Below are 24,272 nucleotides of genomic sequence, written 5' to 3'. Positions count from 1 at the left end.
AAAGGTTGATTTATTCTCACAGGTGATTACGCGCGAAAGCATCAACACCAACGCGCACGGGGCGGATATAAATCATCCCTGCTGCACAAGCGTTCGCTGTATCACGGCCCAGACCCAGTATCTGGATTCTGTCGCTGACACCTCCACACGCACCTGCTTCATTACTATTCGTGTCAGTAGGGGGATTGCTGGGAAATTGCTTTCCCCACCTCCGCAGCGCAGTTCCCGCATGGCCCAGGACCAGAAAGGCCTGTAAATAAAACATCTCGGTCGAGCTTGTTATGACACCACAACCGCAACACACGCACACACACAGAGAACCTACAGGTTGGGCAGGTTCGCTGTCCTCTCGGGGGCCCTCGGAGTGCCACGGAGTGCCCGTCGTCTTGAGATACATGCATTATTTATCTCCGTAAACTTTCACTTCAAACCTTCAAGCCTTCGCGTAACGACGACCAGAAGAACGACTCATTTCGCCGAGGGTAAATGGTAATTTGAAATTTGATCTTTTCTGTTCAATTAGTGTCTCGATTATATATTAATTGCCAAATCTCTGCGCAGTTTCTGAAGCTCAGCAGGAACAGTCTGAGAGCTCTGATTTGCATAAGGTTCAAATGATCTAAATCCGTTCTTCTCCGTGGTTATTGTAGGAGTGCAAACGACGCGCAAAACATAATTGATCAGGGCAGAGTAGTTCTCGGAAAACGGGGGTATTAATAACTTTGCGTTATCATCATCATCATCATGATCTAGCCTCATAAAATCCCCCACCCTGTGAAACAATAGTTAGGGATGGGGTGAGCCACCACCTGTGTCCGTAAAGTCATTCCACAAGCAGAAACAGCAGTAGGAGGAACTTCACTTCACTCCATTGTTTCCAGTCGAGTGATGATACTTTAAGCAAATTTTCCACATTCGAACCGATCAATCCATGGGCACGGCCAAATAAAAGGGAAGGGGGGAAAAAGTGGTAACCTAGCCGGAACTTACCATAGCGGGTCCGGTCCCATACTGTGAGTATGCCAAACATTGCAAACCCAACGAAGTGCGATCAAATTTATCAGAGGATGAGGAATAAGGACCATCGAGCAGGGAAAAAAAAGAAAAACAAAAAAGTTCGAAACGGTGCAACCGATCCGGGAGCAGGACCACGGTTATTATTCCCCGGTTTCAATTGGACGTCATCAATTTCATCGTTTGGAAAATTGATAATAAAACCGAACCCATTCAGCGGCACCGGCGGCCAACGACCAATATGTGGAATGTAGCGCAAGAGGGCCAGGACAACGAATGCGAAGTTGATAAGGGCGGGTAGTACACGAGTAGTCGGTACGAGAATTTCCCAGGCAATAGCAAGAAGCAAAATCCGTCCATAAAACCCGAATCACACACACGGAATGAAAGAATTATTTTTTTGTACCCCGAATAAGGATGGTGAGAGTGGGGTGGCCATTGCGTTGAGATGAATAAAAGGCACCATCCCACACACACACACACGCAAGGGCCAAACCATTTCCCATAGTGCCAGGTGTGCACGATAAGATGAAAACGAGTGAGTACGAACCAAAACCGGCCAGCAGAATCCCGGGAGCCATTTTATGGTATCCGAAATGTGACCGGGCAGGAGTGTGCACACAACGTGAGTGTGTGTGTGTTTGTGTATGTTGCATATTAGTGTGGGTCATTTGGGGGTTTGTTACGAATGAGTTATCGCCATCGCAAAGCAAGAAGGGGCGTATCGGGACGACCGAGGAGGGTCAGCAGATAACCAGCCGAAGTGAGGGGACGGTCAGTTACACGGACGACAATAAAACCCGACATTCCAGATCGTTCAAAGGGCAAAAAGGGGCATACCGTTGACAGAAGGCACACACCACACCAAAAAAAAACGTAGAGAGCATAGCGCACAAATCCGCAGGAATCCGCCAGAAGGACGCAAGATTTGTCGGATCGGGGTCATCACACCAAGGCGGCATTGTTCGAAAAAGGTGTTTTAATACCATGTTCCAGCGAAGATGGAATGGAACGGTTCGTTCGGACGTATAGAGAACGGTGCAATGTACGCATAAGGGGAATCATTTTTCACATTACAGTGCATTTGTTACGGGGGAAATAAAAACAAAAAACAACCACCAACCGATTCCGATGGTCCAATAATCGAGTCCGATCCGCAAACAGGTGGATGGATTTTTGACCATCGTTATTAAACGAATGGCCGCATTTGGGATGGTGTTTGTTTTGTTGCGTAGTGGTGCGCGTGTGCATTTTTTTTAGATTGCATTTGGCCGCAACGCAACAACGAATGTCACATACCGCGCGAACCAAGCACCAAGCGTAATTCGTTTTATTGCATCATGTAATCATTGCGATGGTTTGCAAACCATCAAAACCCGCGCGAATTGCAGAAACCCCGAACGATCCAATGCAGGGAAAAGGTTTACCCATACGTACAAATTTGTTTTATGAAAGCGTGAAGTGTTTTTTTATGAAGAAATAAAGAAAAGAAAATTTGCAGTAACAAAAAACAAAAAACACCGATGCCCAGCCCGAAATCCCAACCCCGGTTATCATCCATCCGGCAGAGGCAAACCGAAAGCGAAAACCGTACCGAAAGTGGATTGGAAATTTCGCGGGGTGGTTTTAGTAAATGAAAAACCGGTGCTCGCAAGTGTTTTAAAGGGTGGAAAAAAGCGATATCGATGAAGCGTATCCGTATTACGATACCAGATTTCAATCAAATATCAATTTAATTATTTTTTTGTGTTTGCAGCGTGAAGCAGTGGAGCGAAATGTTGCAATTGCGAGGAAAAACGTATTTGATTTTGCATTGCGTTTTATGACCGAATCGTAGACGACATTAACGTTCAAGTTGAACAACCGACCGTGTTTGAATGGTGATTCATTTGACGGAGTTTTCCAATAAGAAAGAAAAAGCATACGATACAGGGGCGGATTATGGTTGAATAGTTGCCATAAAAGCACCCAGAAGGGCCAGCCGGGAAAATGGAAGAAATAAACGGACAGATACAGCACGGTTCATACATCACGATCAATCAAAACCACGAGCAGAGCCAGGTTCAGCCACAGTTTTGTTAGACGGACGACGTCAAACAGGCATTCGACGACAGACAGACACCAGCCCACATAGAGCCACAATCACACACACACAGATAGACACACACACACACACGCACAGCGAGACACGCACAGCCAGACAGCGAAACAGATAGACAGATAGTAATAAGACAGATAGATAGCAGGAGCGTTTAAGGGTTTTGCGAAGGCATCGAGGTAAGGAAGGCAAAGTTTGTCCCGATGTGAATCCAGACAATGACGATCCGCCACGCCATGGCGTTGTTACCGTTGTTGAAGTAGATCAGGGTAAATAAAAATACAGTCCCCACGATTTAGTTTGTCACAACAGGAGCAACCGAGCAACAAGAGAGCAACCGGAGATCAACCGAAAGATTGATGGACCAGCGTATTGGGTTGAGGGAGATGGATTTTTTTAGTTTTTTTGTTTCAATGTTTTTCGACAAATACAGCCATTGCAACACGATTTGGTCCGGGAAAGCGTGAGGATTTGTGCAAATGTAGCGTGGAGTGATAGATTGGGAAGTGATAAGAATGTTATTGGGGCAAATTTGTATCGAGCCAGCAACATAAAACGGACCAAAGCGGGTGACGCAGCGGGTGAGGTAAATGAGTTCCCCGGGAAGTGGGTGGTGTGTTTTTGGGTTGTGTTTTATGCGTCCGTGAAGGCGATTTGTTTTAGTAGGTGGGCAACATGTGGCGCGCACAGTTAGGGTGGATTGTTGTTTTTTCGTGTGTTATTATGTAATTTTGATATGTGTGTGTGTTTGTTTGTTTGTTTTTTTTTTACATAGATTTCATTCGTCGATGATCATTGGATGGAATTTGATGAGTCGTTTTTGTTGTTGGTTTTGTTGTTGCAGATTCACACAATTGATTGGGGTTTTTGATTACAGTTGTACAGAATGCACACAAGAGAACAGACGTAAATATAAACATCCATCAACACGATCACACACGGTATCAGAGCAAGTGAGAGCAATACATTTAGAGAGAAAAGAGAAAGAGAGCAAGAAAAGAGAAACATAGTGTAAGAGAACAAGAAACAACAAGTAAACGGTTCGTAACAATTAACTTAAGAAGTAAAACATGGCATTTAAACACACAAACACAGGTTGAGCAGAGTACTAATTTTTTAGAGGATTGTTTGTTGTTGTTTTTTCGTTTGTTTTATTAAAGTTCGGATGAGTTGGAGTAGCAGTTGAACGAGATTAGGTAAGATAGATGAGAAATAAGACAAACCCCAAGACAGACGGAGTAAGAGAAGGAGAGAGAGATAGATATAAAGAAGAGAATGGAAACAAAACACAGCACATGTTTGAAGCACGCAAAGCAAAGATTGAGCATTAGATTGGATTAGAGCTAAAGGCCTATTCGCTTTGAAGCGCTATTGTGTGTAAAACGCTCTACATAGTTTCAATTACCTCCCTGCAATAGTGACCTAAGCTCAGATTCTATTTAAAGAAAACTGTAAATAATTGCTACAAATCACATCGTTCATGTAAATTCTTCTCTACACCTACAATCTACCAACTAACTCGCTAACAATCGTCCCTCCCCCCAAACAGTTTCCAGTACAAAATCCTATTCAACCATCTCGGTATGGCTTTACAATGCCTTGCCCTTCCGCTTCTGTAAGGGGCTCTGGGGCCACAATTTGTTCCGAGCCCTGAACGGGTTGCTGTCGGGGCCGACTAAACAGTAACGGAAGTTCATACATCACCCTTGGAAATACATTAGCTCTAAATCTTCATCAATCTCCGATAGTGTCCGCTGCTGCTTCGTTGCTTCTCGAGTCACTGAGTGGCCCGGCTGCCACTGCACTTGCCCTTGTTTTCACTCTCAATGACTTACACACACACGCCAACCCTTCAGCCCGAGGACGTCCCTTCTCCGTTTTCCGTTAGTCAGCGATTGGCCGCCTCTTTAAGCAAGCGCTCGAAACCTACACGCATGTGAGCACAGGACGACTGTATTTCGATGGGGAACACACAAGATTTATGTTGCAAAATACGTTTTCATCGTTCCAATTGCTATAAATCTTGTACCAAAACGATGGCCCCCATCTGTACGTCCCGTCCTACCGCACATTACGTCCCGCTATGTATGTCTGCGGACGCCGAGTGTCTTGCGGTAAACCATAAGGCTCACCGGAACTCCAACCGGAGCTTGGAAAGAAAATGGCAGCAAAACTAGCAACTAGCAGAAGAAATCCGTGAAGCTTCTTCCGTGCCATTCTTGGTTCCCGCGACAGCTAGCTGCGGCTCCGTTGGAGTGGAGTGAAGAAGCAGAGTGAACATTATCCTCTTATCGTTCGGTTTTGAATCTTTTCTTCATTTGCTCCAATAGTCTGGTGTACATGTTTCCATTTTGTATAAATCGTCGGCAGCAGAGATTTGAGGAGTTGCGGGTTGTAAACGGCACACAACAACTGTCTTAGCGGCGCTCCTGTCTAAGGCAAACGTCCAAAGTTAAGAAAAAATGCTCTACGAATTGTAGTGCAATAAAAAAAAGTAGACTCTGATCATGCTTTGCTACCGTTCAGTTTATGATTTGCTGTATCTTCGTTTTATTACCCACCGTTTCCGTAGCCCCAAGGCAGCGGGAATCGGAACAGCGGGATCGCTGTTTGCATGCTGGGATTATTAAGAACTGTTGGAAGGATGCGACGCTTCGGAACGTGACGGTAACTCTTCTCTCGATAGGACGATTTCTTATTTTGTTCTTGTATCTTTACAAGGGATTTTGTTCTGAGAATATAGAGGTAAATGGTACCGAGCACTAGCAAAAAAAATACAATAATCTTTTATCATGTTCAACTTGAGCAAACGACTTTACTCAAATATCAAGTGCTATCGAATTTGTTTTGTACCTTCTTTTTTGATAACTTCATGCTTCTAACTCAAAAGAAGCCAGTATCTATGAACCATACATTTGCATCCAATGTACTCGATTGAATATGTTTCTTTCAAGTTGGACGTCCGCCGCGATCCGATAAAGCGGATTCGACCAACAAGAAATCCACTTAGGTAAATATTTCCCACCAGACGTGCAACCAAACGCCGTTGCGAAGAGTGTTGCGCTCTTCGCTTGGCAAACATGGTAGATGAGCACGTTTTTTTCTTATTCTTCTTTTTGTTCCTGTTTTGGCATGCTCGTAAGGTTCTTTTTTCCACTCGCATTCCCAGCGGCTTTCGGTCTCTCTATCTGCTGGCGGGGTCATGCGATAACCTAGCGTAGCATGTTTAACATCTTCGTGTGGATAAGATGCAATAAATCATAAATTGTCGGAAACAGGACTACGTAAACAATGTTCACAACGAGTACAAACACACACACAAACACACACACATACAAACACACGCACAAAATGCAACCGTACAATTGTGTAAAGGTTCCCACTCCTTCCCAAGAGATTGTTCTTTCGGCCGTCGCTGCTGCTGCTGCTACTGTTCTTGGCAGTTGTTTTTGCTGATGGTGGCCGTTCCTTGCCTGCTTGTTTGGACGAAGAAAATTCAACTCCCTCACGGCACCTCTCGGCATCCACACGGCGTAAAACACATCCGAGAGCATGTGTTTGCATACATATACACGAGAGCCGGTCGTCGGTCGTAATCCAGCAACTTTGTTTGGTCTTTTTTGCTATCTTTATCAAACTACTGCACTGGCAGTGCCGCCGTTTGCTTGTGTGAAAACATGTCAGATCCGATTGTCTTCTCACTTTAGAATTTAATACACAATCCCACAAGGACACACGGATTGGCAAACGGGGCAGGCACATGCTGCTGCTGCTGCTGCTGCTTCGACATGTTCAGTAGCTTGATTTGACTGTCGACGTTAATGCCTCCGAAGCGGAGCGAGTGGACCGAGGCGTGTAGTAAAGGCACACAGCCGGAACATCCTTACTGACATATTTCAAGATTAAACTCGTGTACTTTTGCCAAGCGGATGGGAAACGAGACCGGTCCGGAGTATGACAATTGTCGTGATTAGTTACGTTGGCCTTAATCCGATTGTCTTGCACGAGACAGCCGGTTCACTTAGCTCGAGCCCAGCAGCATCTAGCTTGCAGGGCATTAGTTAAAGCTCCTACTAGTGCTAGAATTTAAATTCAAGCCATTGCGGTTTAATTAAAAAAACCATCAAAATCCTTCGAAACATCGCTTTCGAAAGCTATCAAACGAAATTCATTGAAATGGACCGTTTTATTTATGATGTTGATATTGATTGTTTGACTTCAATATCGAACCGAAAGGGAGTCTAAAAAACCAGTTTTAATTTTGCCTTTACACCGATTTTAACGGTTCGTTTTAAGGAGCTATCAATACGATGCCTTTCCGAAAGGGATTCGAATTGTATCGATGCAAACAAACGCGGTGTAATTAGGCTATTAATAAGATTTATCTTTCGCTGAGGTTTATCTTTCTCAAGGATTCTTCAGTTTTTTTCTCCTCCCAAAGTAGCGAGAAAAGGATTCGTTTCATGTTTCCTCTTCGAAGCGAAGCGAAGCAAGTTTTTTTTACCACTCTTATCCTAATGCTCAATCTTTGAACGCGCAATCAAAATGTTCAGCTGTATTTTTTTAGTTACTCGCAATAATTGTTTGAAATTAAAAAAAATGTAACCAAAAATGAGGAACCAATTGGAAATACACAAATAACTCCCAACCAAATAAACCATTCAAACAATCGTTCCCAGGTAACATAAATCGGCAGAGAATAAAGACTGTAGAAATAAACCAGGATAGCAGGCTTAAAGAGAACGCTTAACAGACGGCGAAAAAAGGAAAAATAAACCTGTTTTTAAGAGGAGAGTGGGAGAGAGGTTTATATTGAGAAAAAGAAAGAGAAAGATAGAGAGAGAGAACAGTTCATACTCGAACAGTAACAAACAGAGAACAAAAGAAGGATCAGCCTGAATTAATCAGCAGAAGTCATAAAAAAACATCCTTAGTAATGCCATGACCAAACTGTTATATACACCTCCGATATTAAATACACACACATCAAATGTACAGCAACCGTGCTACACACACGACAAGAGTTTAATACACCTCAGATGTTTAGATGCACACACATCAGATGTACAGCAACCGGGCTTTACACACCCAAGAGGTACAGCAACCTTGAGTGAAAGATCTAGAGCGGTTGGGGTCTTGCTATGTGAGAGGAGGAAGAAAAAGGAAAAGGGGAGAAGAAAGACAACGACGAGAAAAGACACACGTGTAAAAACCGAGGAGAAATATATATTAATTAAAAGCTAACTAACAAAGTCACAACAGTTTGGCGACGAGATAATGAACCCCAACAACGATTCATATGCTGCAGCAACTGCTCCGAAACCCGAAGGAAGGACAAGTGCATCTGTGCCGGCAACGGTACCATCGGTACCGGTTCCACCACCAAACTTTGCCATAGACCCATTTGATAAAAGGAAATCAAAATGGAAGCGATGGGTAGAGAGGCTGGAAACCGCATTCCTGCTATACGGAGTAACAGATGAACAGATGCAGAAAAACTTCCTTTTGCATTACATGGGTCCGGAAACGTACGATATCATCTGCGATAAAGTTGCCCCGGATTCTCCAAGGAAAAAAACATACGGTGAGATTGTTTCAACCTTAGATACGTTTTTTAGCCCGAAACCACATGAAATCGCAGAAAACTACCGTTTCAATTGTCGCCGACAGGGAGACAAAGATGCTGCTGTTGCGGAAGAGACCGCCGAAGAATATTTGGTAGCCCTTCGAAAGATTGCTGTTACATGCAATTTCGGAGAGTATCTGCAGAAGGCGTTAAGGAATCAATTGGTCTTCGGGATTAAACGTGGCGATATCCGTGATCGGCTACTGGAGAAACGGGATCTAACGCTGGACGGAGCACTGGAAATTGCTGTGAGTATGGAGCTCTCGCGGAAGGGAAGAACGGAGATCGAAGGCGGATCTTCTAGACAAGAACTACATGCAGTTCATCAACCGCGAAGAGATAACAAAGGGCCAAATATTGCAAAACAGAATGCTACGGCAACCAGTACTAGTTGTTTTCGTTGTGGAGATAAAACGCACTTAGCAAATGCGTGCAAGCACAAACGCACTGTGTGCTCCTTTTGCAAGCTGCAAGGGCACTTAGCAAAGGTGTGTTTAAAAAAGTCTGCTTCTACTAAAACCGACACACGGCCGATAAGAAAAACCCATGCGGTACACGCAAATTATGCTATTAACCACCAAGGAACAAACAATTTACAGATCCGAGATATTTGTTCGGTGGGGGGGTTATCGCGCTGTCGGAAATTTATGCTGGACGTTTTGGTCAATGGGAAAAAGATAAATTTTGAAATCGATACCGGTTCGCCCGTCAGTATCATTAATGCTGCACTATATAATAGATGCTTCCCTACGACAAAAATGCGTAAAAGTGACACAGAGTTAGTAAGCTATTGCAATACAAGCATCAATGTGTTGGGTATATGCGATGCGTCAGTGACGCTAGATGAGAAAATTCTCAAATTGCCATTATACGTCGTAGAGTCAGAAAAACATCCACTATTGGGTCGAGAATGGCTTAAAGAGATGACGTTAGATTGGAATAGTATATTTTCAAAGAGCGATATTAATACACTTGCTAATTATACAGACTGCACGACTGCTGCTGCTTCTACTTCTTCTTATCGTGCTACTGTTGCTTCTTCGGATACGTATACTTCTGCTGCTGCTCCTGCTTCTTCTGATCGTACTAATCCTTCTGCGAGCGGGTCTGCTCCTGTATTACCGAATAAAGTTGCTACCTTACTGCAACGTTACCCACAAGTATTTGATTCTTCGATTGGTCGAATTTCAAATGTGCAAGCAAACCTTCGCTTAAAGGAAAACGCACGACCGGTGTTTATTAAGGCACGGAAAATACCCTTCAATTTGATGAAAACAGTGGAAGAGGAGCTGAATAAACTTGTGATGGAAGGAGTGCTTACGAAGGTGGATTCCAGCAATTGGGCAACACCTATAGTTCCGGTAAAGAAATCGGGCAACCGAGTTAGGATTTGTGGTGACTACAAACAAACCGTGAACCCTAACCTCGTCGTGGACAAGCACCCACTGCCGACTGTGGACGAATTATTCACTTCCCTTGCTGGAGGAACAAAATTCAGCAAAATCGACCTCGTCCAAGCGTATTTACAACTAGAAGTCGCGCCTGAAGATCGTGAGATCCTTACGTTATCGACTCATCGTGGCCTGTACCGCCCAAATCGCCTTATGTATGGTGTGGCATCGGCCCCTGCAATTTGGCAAAGAAGAATGGAAGCAATACTCCAAGGTATACAAGGGGTAAGTGTTTTCCTGGACGACATTAAAATTACAGGTGAAAGCGATGAGGTACACTTGAAACGTTTAGAAGAAGTTCTTAGGCGCCTTAACGAATGCGGAATACGCGTGAATAAGAACAAGTGTGAATTTTTTGTTGACTCGATCGAGTATTGCGGTTATGTAATCGACAAAAATGGCATTCACAAGATCAGAGAGAAAATTGCAGCTATACAAAAGATGCCCGTACCGAAGAATAAGGATGAAGTTCGATCATTTATTGGCTTAATCAATTACTACGGTCGATTCTTTCAAAACCTGAGTACAGTTTTGTATCCTTTAAACAATTTACTAAAAACCGACGTACCGTTTAAGTGGACAAAACAATGCGAAGATTCTTTCAATCAGGTGAAAGAACAGATGCAGTCCGACAATTGTTTGGTACATTATTCGCCTGAATTACCACTACTTCTTGCTACAGATGCTTCACCCTACGGGGTAGGGGCTGTACTTAGCCACGTGTATCCAGATGGTTCAGAAAGGCCAATACAATTTGCATCGCAAACGTTAACACGTGTGCAACAAAAGTACATGCAGGTGGACAAAGAGGCTTACGCCATTGTATTTGGAGTTCGTAAATTCTTCCAATATATATACGGTCGAAGATTTACTTTGCTAACCGATAACCAGGCGATCACAAAAATCTTCGGGGAACATAAAGGTTTACCTGTTTTGTCTGCGCTTCGCATGCAACACTATGCTACCTACCTGCAAAGCTTCGACTATGCAATAAAGTTCCGGAAATCCTCTGATCATGCTAACGCCGATGCGTTGTCGAGAATTCCTTTGGCCGTTACTGATCCGGATAACATGATCGAGGAGGCGGATTCAATAGAACTAAACCAGATAGAGACCCTACCCTTGACCGCTGCTGAGCTTGGACAAGCTACTGCTGGAGATAAATCCGTTCAGATACTAATGCAAGGTATTATACATGGCCAACAGGTAGAAGGAAAAGATCGGTTCGGAATAGAACAAAATGAATTTTCCTTGCAGAAAGGATGTCTCCTTCGAGGAATCCGAGTTTACGTGCCTGCTACTCTTCGGGAACGTGTCCTACAAGAATTACATACTGCTCATTTCGGAGTAACTCGTACTAAATCCTTAGCAAGAGGATTCTGCTGGTGGCCGAGCATCGACAAGGAGCTAGAGGCTATGATAGCCAATTGTGCAGACTGTCAGTCTGTACGTGCCGAACCACCAAAAATGAGCCTACACTGCTGGGAAACACCCAGTGCACCATTCCAGAGGGTTCATGTAGACTATGCGGGTCCGTTCATGGATTCATATTTCTTTATTTACGTAGACGCATACAGCAAGTGGCCTGAAGTGCAAGTCTGCAAGAATACGACTGCAGAGAACACAGTGAACATGTGTCGCGAAATATTTAGCAGATTTGGTATACCATCAGTCCTTGTAAGCGATCATGGAGTCCAGTTCACATCGACTGTATTTGAGCAGTTTCTGAGAATGAATGGCGTTGTACACAAAATGGGAGCACCATATCACCCCGCCACCAACGGTCAAGCGGAACGTTACGTACAAACCATAAAGCAGAAACTGAAGGCGTTAAAGTGCTATAAATCCCAGCTGAATCAAGAACTGTGCAATATCCTACTTACATACAGGAAAATGATTCACCCATCTACTGGTAAATCGCCGTCAATGCTGGTGTTTGGACGTCAAATTCGCTCGAGACTGGATCTTTTACTACCCAAAAACAATATACCAAACAAACCTGAGATTGCAGTGCGTCAGTTTCGGGATGGTGATAGAGTGCGTGTGAGAGATTTTTTGTCACAGACTAAATGGAAGTTTGGAATCATTTCAGAAAAGGTCGGTAAACTTCGATATACTATACGATTGGACGATGGACGGATCTGGGAACGTCATATCGATCATATAGCTGGGGTCGGCAGTAACCTACGAGGAAGACAATTGGAAACTTCAAATGAGGAGGAACTTGCGGAAAGCAACGAGCAACCACACTCCCACACCACAACGGTTACCCCAGCTACGACCAGAATTTCATCTGAAGATACGGACGGTACTACGACGACAACTGTAATGGTACCAGTAGCTGATCCCTTGTACACTCCGAGTACAGTGCCCAGCACATCAGCCAATACCAATATAGTACCCAATGTTCGGCGCTCAACTCGTGTTAGTAGACCTCCCAACAGGTTAACGTTTTAGATTGCAACTCTCAAAACTTAGCATGAGGAGAATTTTTTTTTACGAAGGGGAGAAGTGTTATATACACCTCCGATATTAAATACACACACATCAAATGTACAGCAACCGTGCTACACACACGACAAGAGTTTAATACACCTCAGATGTTTAGATGCACACACATCAGATGTACAGCAACCGGGCTTTACACACCCAAGAGGTACAGCAACCTTGAGTGAAAGATCTAGAGCGGTTGGGGTCTTGCTATGTGAGAGGAGGAAGAAAAAGGAAAAGGGGAGAAGAAAGACAACGACGAGAAAAGACACACGTGTAAAAACCGAGGAGAAATATATATTAATTAAAAGCTAACTAACAAAGTCACAACAGCCGGTTCACTTAGCTCGAGCCCAGCAGCATCTAGCTTGCAGGGCATTAGTTAAAGCTCCTACTAGTGCTAGAATTTAAATTCAAGCCATTGCGGTTTAATTAAAAAAACCATCAAAATCCTTCGAAACATCGCTTTCGAAAGCTATCAAACGAAATTCATTGAAATGGACCGTTTTATTTATGATGTTGATATTGATTGTTTGACTTCAATATCGAACCGAAAGGGAGTCTAAAAAACCAGTTTTAATTTTGCCTTTACACCGATTTTAACGGTTCGTTTTAAGGAGCTATCAATACGATGCCTTTCCGAAAGGGATTCGAATTGTATCGATGCAAACAAACGCGGTGTAATTAGGCTATTAATAAGATTTATCTTTCGCTGAGGTTTATCTTTCTCAAGGATTCTTCAGTTTTTTTCTCCTCCCAAAGTAGCGAGAAAAGGATTCGTTTCATGTTTCCTCTTCGAAGCGAAGCGAAGCAAGTTTTTTTTACCACTCTTATCCTAATGCTCAATCTTTGAACGCGCAATCAAAATGTTCAGCTGTATTTTTTTAGTTACTCGCAATAATTGTTTGAAATTAAAAAAAATGTAACCAAAAATGAGGAACCAATTGGAAATACACAAATAACTCCCAACCAAATAAACCATTCAAACAATCGTTCCCAGGTAACATAAATCGGCAGAGAATAAAGACTGTAGAAATAAACCAGGATAGCAGGCTTAAAGAGAACGCTTAACAGACGGCGAAAAAAGGAAAAATAAACCTGTTTTTAAGAGGAGAGTGGGAGAGAGGTTTATATTGAGAAAAAGAAAGAGAAAGATAGAGAGAGAGAACAGTTCATACTCGAACAGTAACAAACAGAGAACAAAAGAAGGATCAGCCTGAATTAATCAGCAGAAGTCATAAAAAAACATCCTTAGTAATGCCATGACCAAACAATTTAAAAAAAACAGTTAAACACAACAGTATGCAAAGTGGTCTGATCCTTGGCATGTTGCTGATTGAAAGTAGGAGTAGGAAAATCTTTGTTTTGAATCGTGAATCGCCGAAGTTATCATAGACGCGCTGTTTGACAGGACGCGAGCACGTGCGTTAGATAAACTAGTACAGCTTCTGAGTGAACCGGGGGAGTGGGGAGTGGTATTTCGTGAGAGGAGAATTACACTCGTGAAAGGGTAGATGCCAAGGGGCTGTGAGGCTGGAGGTGTGAGGGAGCGACTGCGTTTACCTGCGTTGCGACTGGCGGTAGGAAGTGATTACTACGCCTACTTTGCTGGAGCAGTGAGGAACAGGATCGTGCTGCATGGAAGCTCGGGACGAAATGGTGTTCAGCGATACACCGCCAAGCGATCCACGCGGTGTGGTGAAGATGGACGTGGCCATATCGTCGTCACTTTCGGAAAATCGGCGCGTGCTGAGAATGAACGGTGAAGAGAAACGAGATAGAAAAGAGGAACAAAAAAAAAAAGACAAAATAGGGGTGAGGAAATCGGGTGTTGGGTGTGAATGTGTTGGGAAGTGGTGTAAGCAAGTTAATTGCCGATTAATAGGGTGGTTTACAAGCAGGTGTAATCACTATCGCTAACAGTAGGCAATATCATAAACTGGAGATGTATTATACAGGATGCTTGGGAACTGCAAAATCTGTGATAGTATCAAAATGCTTCTGATTGAAAATTGTGGACGGCACTGGAAACAGATGTACAAATGCATTCTTACGAAGGATATTATCGAAGCATTTGAATATTTACAGAATAACTTTGCAAAGGGGATTGCAGGATTTCGATGCGAAGGATTTCAATTTCAAAAACTATCTTCTATGTAAATTGTACACAAATCACTTGCAAAATATGGGTGCTTTTGGGGACATTCGTAGGGCGATGAAATGTGGGCAAGTTAGCAAATATTTTGCTACTTTGTCACTACCAGACCCGAACCAGAAGAGTGAAATTCTAACGCAGCAGTATGCACACTGCACTGACCTTGTACTGAAACGCTACACTCGGGAAACACGACATCGCGAAAATGACGACCAGCGAACGGACAAGCAAACGATACGCTTCGGGCCGCAGCCTACTTTGCTCATAAATTAGTGCACTATTTATCACTCCTCTGTGCACTGTGGGACCGATGGGTGGCGACAAGCTTTCGTCTTATGCAGCCGAACGCATGGTAGAAGGTACACAAGGGGACACACATACACACAGACTGGAAGCGATGATTTATCCTACAAAATAATTGTACGACCAATGGACATTTCCTGCGCTTTCGCCTGCGAATGCTAACTCCCCTAATGCCACCGCTGACTGTTGGCTGGTAGTCAAAACAAACGCATGGCAGGGCAACTGAGGCGTACACGGCAAACTTGGAACATCAAAACAACATCGAAGGAAATCCAGTCATAGGACTGTGCTCAGCAGCACATACATTAAGCACATTTAGGTTGTATTGCAAAGCTCCTTTAGGGACGGCATGGGGCATACGCACCTGGAAGAATCGCGATCTCGTTGAGGCGTTCCGAACAGACTCTTGCGCTGTCGTTCCGGTGTCTTTGGGGCGGAAAATTTCCTGGTCGTCAAACGTGGGCTGCTGCTTGTCTTTTCACTCTATAAAAAGCAATGAAATAAAAAAAGTTTTTTTAGAGGTTTACCTATTTTCCAAAACAATGAAAGCACACTCTAATTACAGTGCAAACGATACAGGTACTCGTTGAACTGAACTCAACAACTAGACAAACGGTTCATCGTAACTAACGAGTTCAATTTTCCCATCCCACTACACGACACCCAACGGACTGTAAAACTGAGGCACCCGAGTCTCCCGAGTACACGGACACGCTGTGGCATGAGCTTAAGCCGTAATAGTAATTTAATGGTAAAGGTCAGTCGGTGTAAGTGGTCAGAGGGACCGTACCTAAAGCCTCTGCCCGAAACTGCAGAGCGAGTGATTTCTAATCCCTTCCCTCCGGGGGTGGGAGAGTGGGTGGACCATAAACGTTCGTACCGTACCTTGCTGAAAAGACTGCCATCCCCGTTGAGCTGCAGGCTGTGCCGATGTTGACACAGCGCTGCATGCGGTATGGCAATGTTGTGGCCAACGCTCGGGCGCCGGTCCATCGGCAGCAGATGGGGCGGCGAGATGCTCTTGGTGGACGTGGCCGTTGTCGTCGTCGTTATCGTAACCGTCGTTGTAGTCGTGGTCGTCAGATAAGGTTGAGTTACGATTTTCGGACCTCCAATCTCGAGCCGTCCCTGCACGATGGTGGCTTGTTCCGACTTTAGCGGAAGTGATTGCTGCTGCTGTAACGGCTGGTGCAGCGGGGAAGGTGCCCCATTAGGAGGCTGCCCGTTCGCGGGGCTGTAGCAGGGAGTGGTCGTTACGGTCGGGGGCGTTGGAGGTGTTTTAATTTGTTGCTGCTGATGTTGCGGCGAATGTTGCTGGTGATCCAGCGCTGGCTGCTGTTGTTTGTCGGGCGTTCTTGATGCTTGTCCCGGTTCCTCTTCCTCCGTTTGGCTTGTGTCCGTCGTGCAGATGGTAGGCGTCGGGGGCGCTGCGGTGGCGAGGGTGGCCATTTTGTGTGCCCTAGGATTAACACGCTCCGGCAATGGGCTGGTGGGCGCTTTCCCGTACTTGAACGTGCCCTCCGTGGGCGTGTCGTCTGATTTATCCTGTCCGCCGGAACCGGTTGAACCTACCAGTGTGACGCTGCTCAGATTGGACGGGGAGGAAGGGCCACTCATGGCCGTTTCTAAAAGATGTACAATGCACAACAAAAGGGATTAGTGCGTGTCGGGCCAGCGATGGGACGGGTTGGTAGGTGTGCAATGCGTCATAAACATTGCTTAATCACCTGTTAAAGTATCGGAGCTACTCGAGCCGGGCATCGTCTTCGGTATTACCAGGTACGAGTCGTCCTGCGGTTGCTGGTGAAGCTGGTGCTGAGATTTACTTTGCAAATGTACGGTGCCTCCCGTTGGAGTTGGTTCGATCGGTTTCTCCTCCACCACCTTCTCGTTCAGATGGTGCGTGCTGTGGATGATTACGGGGCCCACCTGCTCCGGTATCCAGGAGAGGGTTTCCTGCTCCGAGTTCTGGTGATTTTGATAGCCCCGGCGAGATCCCCGAAAGCGTAGACCTGTTGAGTCGCCGCTCATCGAACGATCCCGGTCAGCGCCTTCCGAACAGTAGCCTAGCGATTGTAATGGGAGGAAATTGAATATCGAACACGAACAAGCAATGGTTTACAGCAAACACTGCAGCCTGCTTACCGGAAACGGAGCTCGCTCCGGACGTGCGGCGAGGAGAAGCGCGCCCATCTTGGTACGGTAGCTCAAGAAAGTCGGTCTGATGTTCGCAATCGCACGATGGCTCTACGGGCGGATCGTAGAAAACGCTCTTCAGCGCATTGAGCACCGTTTCACCGTCCGTAAACACTCGATACGTGAGCAGAAATGTGTTCAGAAAGTCTATCGACAGGAACCGCAGATCTGTAAGACGCTGCAGCAAACGCTCCGGTGTGGCATAGCGCACCTGTGGCAGTTTGCACGAGTTCAACGTACGCGAGAAGCGGATGTCTACGTCATCCTTGAAGAGTCGCGGATCGGCCCGTAATGCTTGATGGCCTGCAAGAAGAGATGCTTCAGATTTTAATTTACCAACAATCGGAGCCGCCACATTTGTTGACGGACAGTCGATGACATCAAACATGCAACACAACAGAAAACAACGGAATAACATCCAGTTCCCATCGAGGACGGGTGGCGCACAGTGTGCAGTGGGGAGAGAGAGAGAGAGACATAGAGATCGGATCAGGTTACCACCAGGATACAACAGCTGTCTGATGGATTGTACTACACTCAACATTCACATACGTGCACACACACGCGCACAGCCATTGCCGCTCTCTTACCTCCCGAAGATCCCCCAATTCCCGGCGAAAGCAAAGAGTGCATGTGGATATTATCCAAACACTGCGATATGTCACTTATCCAGGCTTCCTTGTCCTGAATGGTCGGCGCTACCAGATGAATTCCATGACGGGCGCCCGATTTTGACTCGACAAATATCTTAAAATCTCGGTTGCCCGCATTTACCGACTCTGTTACGCTCAGCGTACTGCCCCGGGTAGATGCGGAACAAACCGAAGCATCCTCATCGTCGTGCTGCACCTCGCTCGGATCCTCGACCAGCGTTGCATCGGCTAAGGGAATCTTCCCAACGTCCGGCAGAAGATGCAGGCGGCCCCCCGAGGTTCTGAAAGATAAAACAAAACATATTAACTACCATTGATGTTTGAACACGAAAATCCGTTATCGCACAAAACTGTGCTACTGGAAGGTTTCATAAAGCTCAAACGCGTCCTGAAACTTATCCTGAAATAAGCGCTTTGCAAGGATTGTGAAAAGTTTCATCGGCACCATGAATCAAAGTCCATATAATACAGAGGTCGATGCATAGCTCGATTTTGGTTCACCATTTTGAAAGCTCATTTTTGACAGTTAGATGAAAAAGCGTTCACAAACGATTCCAAATAACCATACACTTTTTAGGGCTAATTGTGCTTTTTCTGCAAAAAATCTAGTGTAACTATACATTTCCTTCTCATGAACGTGGCATGGAGTAGTTTTTTCAGTAATTCATCACTTAAAAATGACCACAATCAGAAATCTGGCCTCTTAGCTTTGACCTTCTTTCGCTGCACAAAATTTTGTCGTAATTTCGAGCACTGATCTTGTTGTAATTGATAATTTCACTATAATTCTATCTTTTCTTGATATTTGTCAACTTTTTAAAGTACAATATTACAAACAAACGATGTAAAAATGGCCGAAAATGCTTTCAGACCACTGCATGCACAACAACTAAAACCTCAATGTATGCTACGATGAAACTATTGAAGCTTTTTCATCCAGCTGTCAAAACTTTCCCACGCTTTTTGATCAAATGTTCTGGACGACTCGACCTCTGTATTATATAGACTTTACCATGGTGAAATGGCATGAAATGTATCCTGAAATGTTTCACAAACAAGCGAAAGCTCAGTCCAGGGTTCCTTACCTTGTTGCTATAATCATGTGGTTCGAGAAGAGGAAACATTGCCGCACTGCATCACGCTCGCTTTTAAAGGAGGCCAGGCGGCTGCGTATTCGCCCTCGACCGGGCGGCACTTGTACCAAGCTTCCTGCAATGGAACGTAAAGTTTGACAGCATAAAGTCGCGTTCTGACAGCATCCCGTGCGGGTTTATCGCTTTCAAGGCAAAAAGCTTTCTCCCCAAACCCCCCTCCCCCCCTTCCCATTGGCAAGATCCAAGCATCTCTCACCTTGCCTTACAAACACCTGATTGACGTCGAGCAGAATATCGCACCCCTCGACAATCATTCGCTCGACGGCGAGATTCTTGCGGAGATTCTCCGTTTCCGACACCTCGTCGTGCATTTGACGCGACAGATCTTCGAGCTGCTGGCGCGCATTTTGCAGACTCTTCCGCTCGACATGATCGTGGGGCGTGTGGGCGAGCAGCTCGTGCAGCGTGATGATGTACCGCGGGATCTGATGCATCGGGTAGGTGAGGAACGTTTCGAGACTGCGCCCCTGGCAGGCCGGTTTCGCCTCCAGCCGCTTCAGCACCGTGGCAAAGTTGGTGTTGCTCTTGCACTCGGTCAGCACCTGTAGACTGTAATGGTGGTTGCGCACATACTCCTGGTAGATGCTCAGCATGGGCAGCAGCATGTCGAACAGATCGCCTAGAAATGTATTCGGAAAATTAAAGCTAATTTTATACAACATGATGAATGGGCAGAGAGGGATTGTGAGGCGTGCAGAGGCCGCTAGAAGCGCGATAGGTTTTGAGGGGGTGGGGGGGGGGGGTGAAGCAAGACGAGCAGATGGGAGGAACCGTGGCACACATGCTGCTCTCCCGGTCGGGCGCGGAGTAGAAGCAATCTTACCAAGCACTAGCGTCGGCCACGACTCCAGCCGTGAGGTCAATCCCTTCAGGAATATCTGGTGCAGGAACAGAACCGTCTCCGAGTTGAGAAAGATCGAGTTGACGTCCTCGTGCGAGCAGGGCGGCCGCTTCGAGCTGGCTGCCATCTTGAACGGGCGCAGGAAGCACGCGACCAGCACCTCCAGCTGCTCGAGGTACTCCTCCTCCGCCTCGACCATGCTGAACACGAGATGGTTCCGCTTGCGCATGCTTTCCGCGTGCGGCGACCGGATGTACTCCTCCACGATCTGCTTCCAGCGCCGGCGGCACAGCCAGCCGCGGAAGAAGCTCTGCACCTTCTTGATTTTGCGCAGCTCGATCGAATCCTGCACCGAGGCGCACAGCCCCGGCAGCGAACCGTGGTCGTCCTGCGAGTCGCCCGGCACACTGAAGCTGCCCCGCCCGACCGGCGTGGCCGAGTAGCTCGAGCGGGTCTCCTTCCTGAGCACACAAATCTAGCCCCGGCCCGGAAAAAGGGGGGGGGGGGTGGTACGAAGGCCGACCGCAGGAAATATCGTGAAAACGAAATGTCGACACGCGCCAAAACCGGAAACGAGGAAAGTCAAAACAATAATTAGTTCGTAAGAGTGTTGCACAGGCCGCGCACCCGCGTGCAAACAACCCACCACTCTATTGTGCCTCCCCCCTTTCTTTCCCACCCTCCCAGCCCCCTAATGCCGGCCATCCCAGAAACCGCTGAACGCTTCCGGCAAAGCTTCCGGCCGACGTCGTTGAAGTGTAGCGTGAAGCGAAAGGCAAGCAACAACTAAGGACGATTAATAACCTTCTTCGTCGTGCCTCGGCGTCCCACAGGACACAGCGCCATACTCTCACACACACATACACAGAGCAACAAACAAACCCGAGCCCGCTGGTATCCCTTCCTCGCCCACCCAGGCACCTCTTCTCCACCCCATTCTTACCTCGGCACGTAGCTTCCGTATTTCCGAAGCCAGCTCCTCGCACTGCTGAGTGTACTGCCATTTGGCCGTTTTCTCGCTTTCGACCACTTGCAACAGATGGACATGCTTCTGCTCGAGTTCCTCCTTCTGGAGCAGCAGTTTGTTGAAGCTGGGCGGTGTTTGTTCAACGGAGCGCATGAGGGAAGGTCGAAGATGTACAAGAAAAATGTATTTTTATTTATATGAACTGAACTGCTCGGGCTCGTCGGAACGCGGGCACAGCGAAAGAGAGAGAGAGCTTGCTGCCATTGCCATAGTCAAAGGGAAAGTGCACCTTAACTAGAGAGCGAGCCTTCAAAGCCAACAAGTGTACTAATTAAAATGCAATCAGTTGAAGAGCGTTTTGGTGGCAGAATGGCGACGAACTCCCGGTGTTACCGTTTTCGCTATGCCTTCTCACTTTCTAATGAATATGTATGAGGACTGTGTGAAGAATTAAAACAAGAATCTTTGGCACGTGCGGTGGGAAACTAGTAGAAGCAAAGGCACGCGCAGGGGAGATTTATTACGCTTGTCTTTTGCCGTATGAAAAATATTGTCATTATACATGTAAAATTATGCACTAACTATTTCCTTCCACGAAAAGGGGCTAGCTGCTATTAATAAGGGTCGTTTTTGGTGTTTTTTAGGCAAGCCTGAACCTGAATAATGAACACACTTACCTTGCCTCTCTTATTGCAATAATCCAGGCTGAGCACTCTGACTCAGTGGCGGCGCGCAGTTCGTACTGTCTCTGATTTTCTCGTCGGTAGCAAATAGTGAAGCAATGCTGGAAAAGGAAGAACAAATGAGATACAAAATTAAGAAAGTGAAGACACAATCACTAGGATTATTGCTATTCCTATGATCTTTTACAACAAATAACTCCCTGCTTGGAAGCCTTTCAGGAATATTAACAGACATTTTCATAATAACATGCTTGGAACTATTGTAAACCACAACAATCCAGCTCACGATCAGTATAAGTGAAAAACTGAGATAAAATGTTCAGCTGAAACAATTCAATTACAGCGACGAATTTTAAAGAGAACATTTACTTTGCCCTACCATGCATTTGCAACATTTCTCACGATTACGGTTAGGCGGGAGCCATCACTTGGGAAGCAAAATGCACTTGAGCTCAGAAAGTGAAATATTACACCCCGGGAATGCCGCGTACCGCCCGGGAAAGATCGGATTTATGAATCTATAAATACGACGCACGGTTTGTCCAGCGAGCTTTCATCCTTTCATTCCTATTCCACCATCTTCCATCGGTGTTACTCAGCGACCGAGGAGCCGACTCCTTTCAAACACTCTACCCACTCATATCTCACTCGAAGCTGGGGATTGTAATCAAATTTCCTTCCGCTCCGCTCTCTCTCTCTCTCTCTCTCTCTCTCTCTCTCTCTCTCTCTCCAGTGCGGTTGTGGCAGCATTGTTGAAACCCATTTGTCTACATTCATGACCAGAGGCAATCGTTCCGTTGTGCTCTTCCCACACACACACACAAGAGATGACCACAGTAAGAATGGAAAGAACTCTGTATGATGCTCTCGTACTGCTAACGTGAATAACGAACTTCGTGTCCCTGCAACGCCATGCCTCGCGAGGCGTTTCGCTGACCCGTTTCCGAAGGCGCAGTGGGGAAACAAGAAGTAACAGTGCAACAATAAAACCGTCCATAGTAAGGGAAAGCACTACGGGAAACGGAACGATACGTTTTGAAAAATTCATCCAACGCAAACACACTCCACGACGACGACAAAGACGGTAAGGGTGCAGGGTTCGTTGAAAATCCCTGAAGTAAATCTCCAAAACAGCACAGCACCCGCTCCTGCTGCACATGGAGCGTTGGGTCGATTAATTTTTAAGCACTCTTGCAATGCTTTATTTAAGTGTTTTATTTGTGCGCGAGATGAAGTCCGCAAATTTGATCAAGCGTTGTTTTCATACATTCCGCTTGCCCTCCCTGTGCATGTGGAGCATTCTGGGAGCAACACAGTGCAGCAGTAAGATCTTACCACAGCAGCCAAACAACCGCATCTGCATCCAACTGTGTGTAAAAGTTCGCACGGGCAATACAAAAAGCTCACCCCCGGTACTATACGCGCGGCAACGGTGAAGCATTTTCATCATCCCATTTCACTAATGGCAATGTGGTGCAAAACACTCCAAGCTCCTTGGCACGGTCGGAAACCGCGAAAGCTCCCGGCCTGCTGCTGCTGCTGCGGCTGCGGCTGTTTGCAATGCTCGAGGAATTGGTAGCATCGGGAGCAGAAAACAGAAAACTCATTACACAACCGAAACCGAACCGAGGGTTCGAATTAAATTCCTCTCGCCGGCTTAACACCTCCTACCCTTCCCAGCTCTCCCTTTCTCTCTCTCTATGTTAACTTCTGTGCGGGGTGCTCTTTTTGCCAGGGCGCACTTGCAGGCACCATACCATCGTTGATAGCATAGGTTCTCTGCTTGGCAGGGATGTGAAGGGCTGCTTGAAAAGTGTGATTTGGCCATAATTGCCAGCAGCTGTGACGGAAGAGCGGGATTAATTATTCGCACCATAAACGACCGTCGCCGTGGGGAAGGAGTGGAGTGGAGCGAGTGAAGCTTTCACCCAAAAGGGGCCCATCATCACTATCGCATCTCTCATCGTTTCTCGCGTTTGCATGTTTAGAGTGAATTAGCTTAACCGTAAGCAGGTTCGTAAGCACACTCGTGTGGCACGGTTGTTTCAGCTTTGAGCACGTTGATGCTGAAGTATTCTCAACTCAACAGGACACAAATGAGATCACTTCGTGTGCGAAGGGCTATTGTTGGTGTGTGTGTCTGTTATAATTTACCCAAATAAGATTCACAGCAGCATTGGACAAACTTCCAGCAGCAGTTCGATTGCTGTTTCTATAATTGATCATAAACAAATAGATCGGACCAGTGCGGCGGTATCTTCATCAGTGGAGCAGTGAAGTTGTTGTTGATATTTTTTACAGCATACCCAAATAAGCCCCGCTCACTCACTTGGCATTATCAATTCATCAGCATTATGAATTAATCATGATGCAACATAACCGTACCAGGAGGCATCGGACCGAGCATTGAGTTTTGGCATTGAAAAGCCACCGATGGTTAGCGCATGAAATTGGTATAATTCGGTTAAATTGGCTGGGCGGGTTCGGGGCATAGCAGAAGAGGGGGGCAAAATAAAGGGGATGACAAAGAAATTCAGAAATAACCACCCAGCCCCCCACCCGCCATCTCGCAATTTCCGCTTGCTCGTCACCGATTCCATGGAACGGATCAATCGCTTTGACAAGTCAATCCCACTCCTCA

General features: G+C 45.9%; 1 protein-coding gene and 1 long non-coding RNA gene across 7 annotated transcripts in view; one reads left to right on the top strand and one right to left on the bottom strand.

Annotated features, from left to right (window-relative positions):
- Positions 1-24,272, bottom strand: part of LOC1281933 (ras-specific guanine nucleotide-releasing factor 2) — a 60,224-nt gene that overhangs the window by 23,053 nt on the left and 12,899 nt on the right. For 3 of the 6 annotated variants that reach the window (XM_061647394.1, XM_061647395.1, XM_061647396.1), the window contains exons 5-16: positions 21,626-21,732; positions 20,925-21,072; positions 19,964-20,456; positions 19,337-19,759; positions 19,072-19,195; positions 17,924-18,267; positions 17,283-17,651; positions 16,865-17,203; positions 16,023-16,762; positions 15,502-15,620; positions 14,243-14,428; positions 991-1,011 (exon numbers count right to left, since the gene is read on the bottom strand). In XM_061647394.1, coding sequence (XP_061503378.1) covers positions 991-1,011; positions 14,243-14,428; positions 15,502-15,620; positions 16,023-16,762; positions 16,865-17,203; positions 17,283-17,651; positions 17,924-18,267; positions 19,072-19,195; positions 19,337-19,759; positions 19,964-20,456; positions 20,925-21,072; positions 21,626-21,732 — 3,413 coding nt within the window. The remainder of the gene's footprint in view (positions 1-990; positions 1,012-14,242; positions 14,429-15,501; positions 15,621-16,022; positions 16,763-16,864; positions 17,204-17,282; positions 17,652-17,923; positions 18,268-19,071; positions 19,196-19,336; positions 19,760-19,963; positions 20,457-20,924; positions 21,073-21,625; positions 21,733-24,272) is intronic. The other 3 variants (XM_061647397.1, XM_061647398.1, XM_061647399.1) reach the window with 3 other exon arrangements.
- Positions 3,217-4,581, top strand: LOC133391692 (uncharacterized). Its single transcript, XR_009765156.1, has 2 exons — positions 3,217-3,698; positions 3,888-4,581. It is a non-coding gene; the product is annotated as an uncharacterized LOC133391692 (long non-coding RNA).

This window comes from Anopheles gambiae, chromosome 2 (genome assembly GCF_943734735.2).
Source record: "Anopheles gambiae chromosome 2, idAnoGambNW_F1_1, whole genome shotgun sequence".
In the NCBI taxonomy this organism is placed as follows: Eukaryota; Metazoa; Arthropoda; class Insecta; order Diptera; family Culicidae; genus Anopheles; species Anopheles gambiae.
This window is presented reverse-complemented; position numbering and strand designations above follow the sequence as displayed.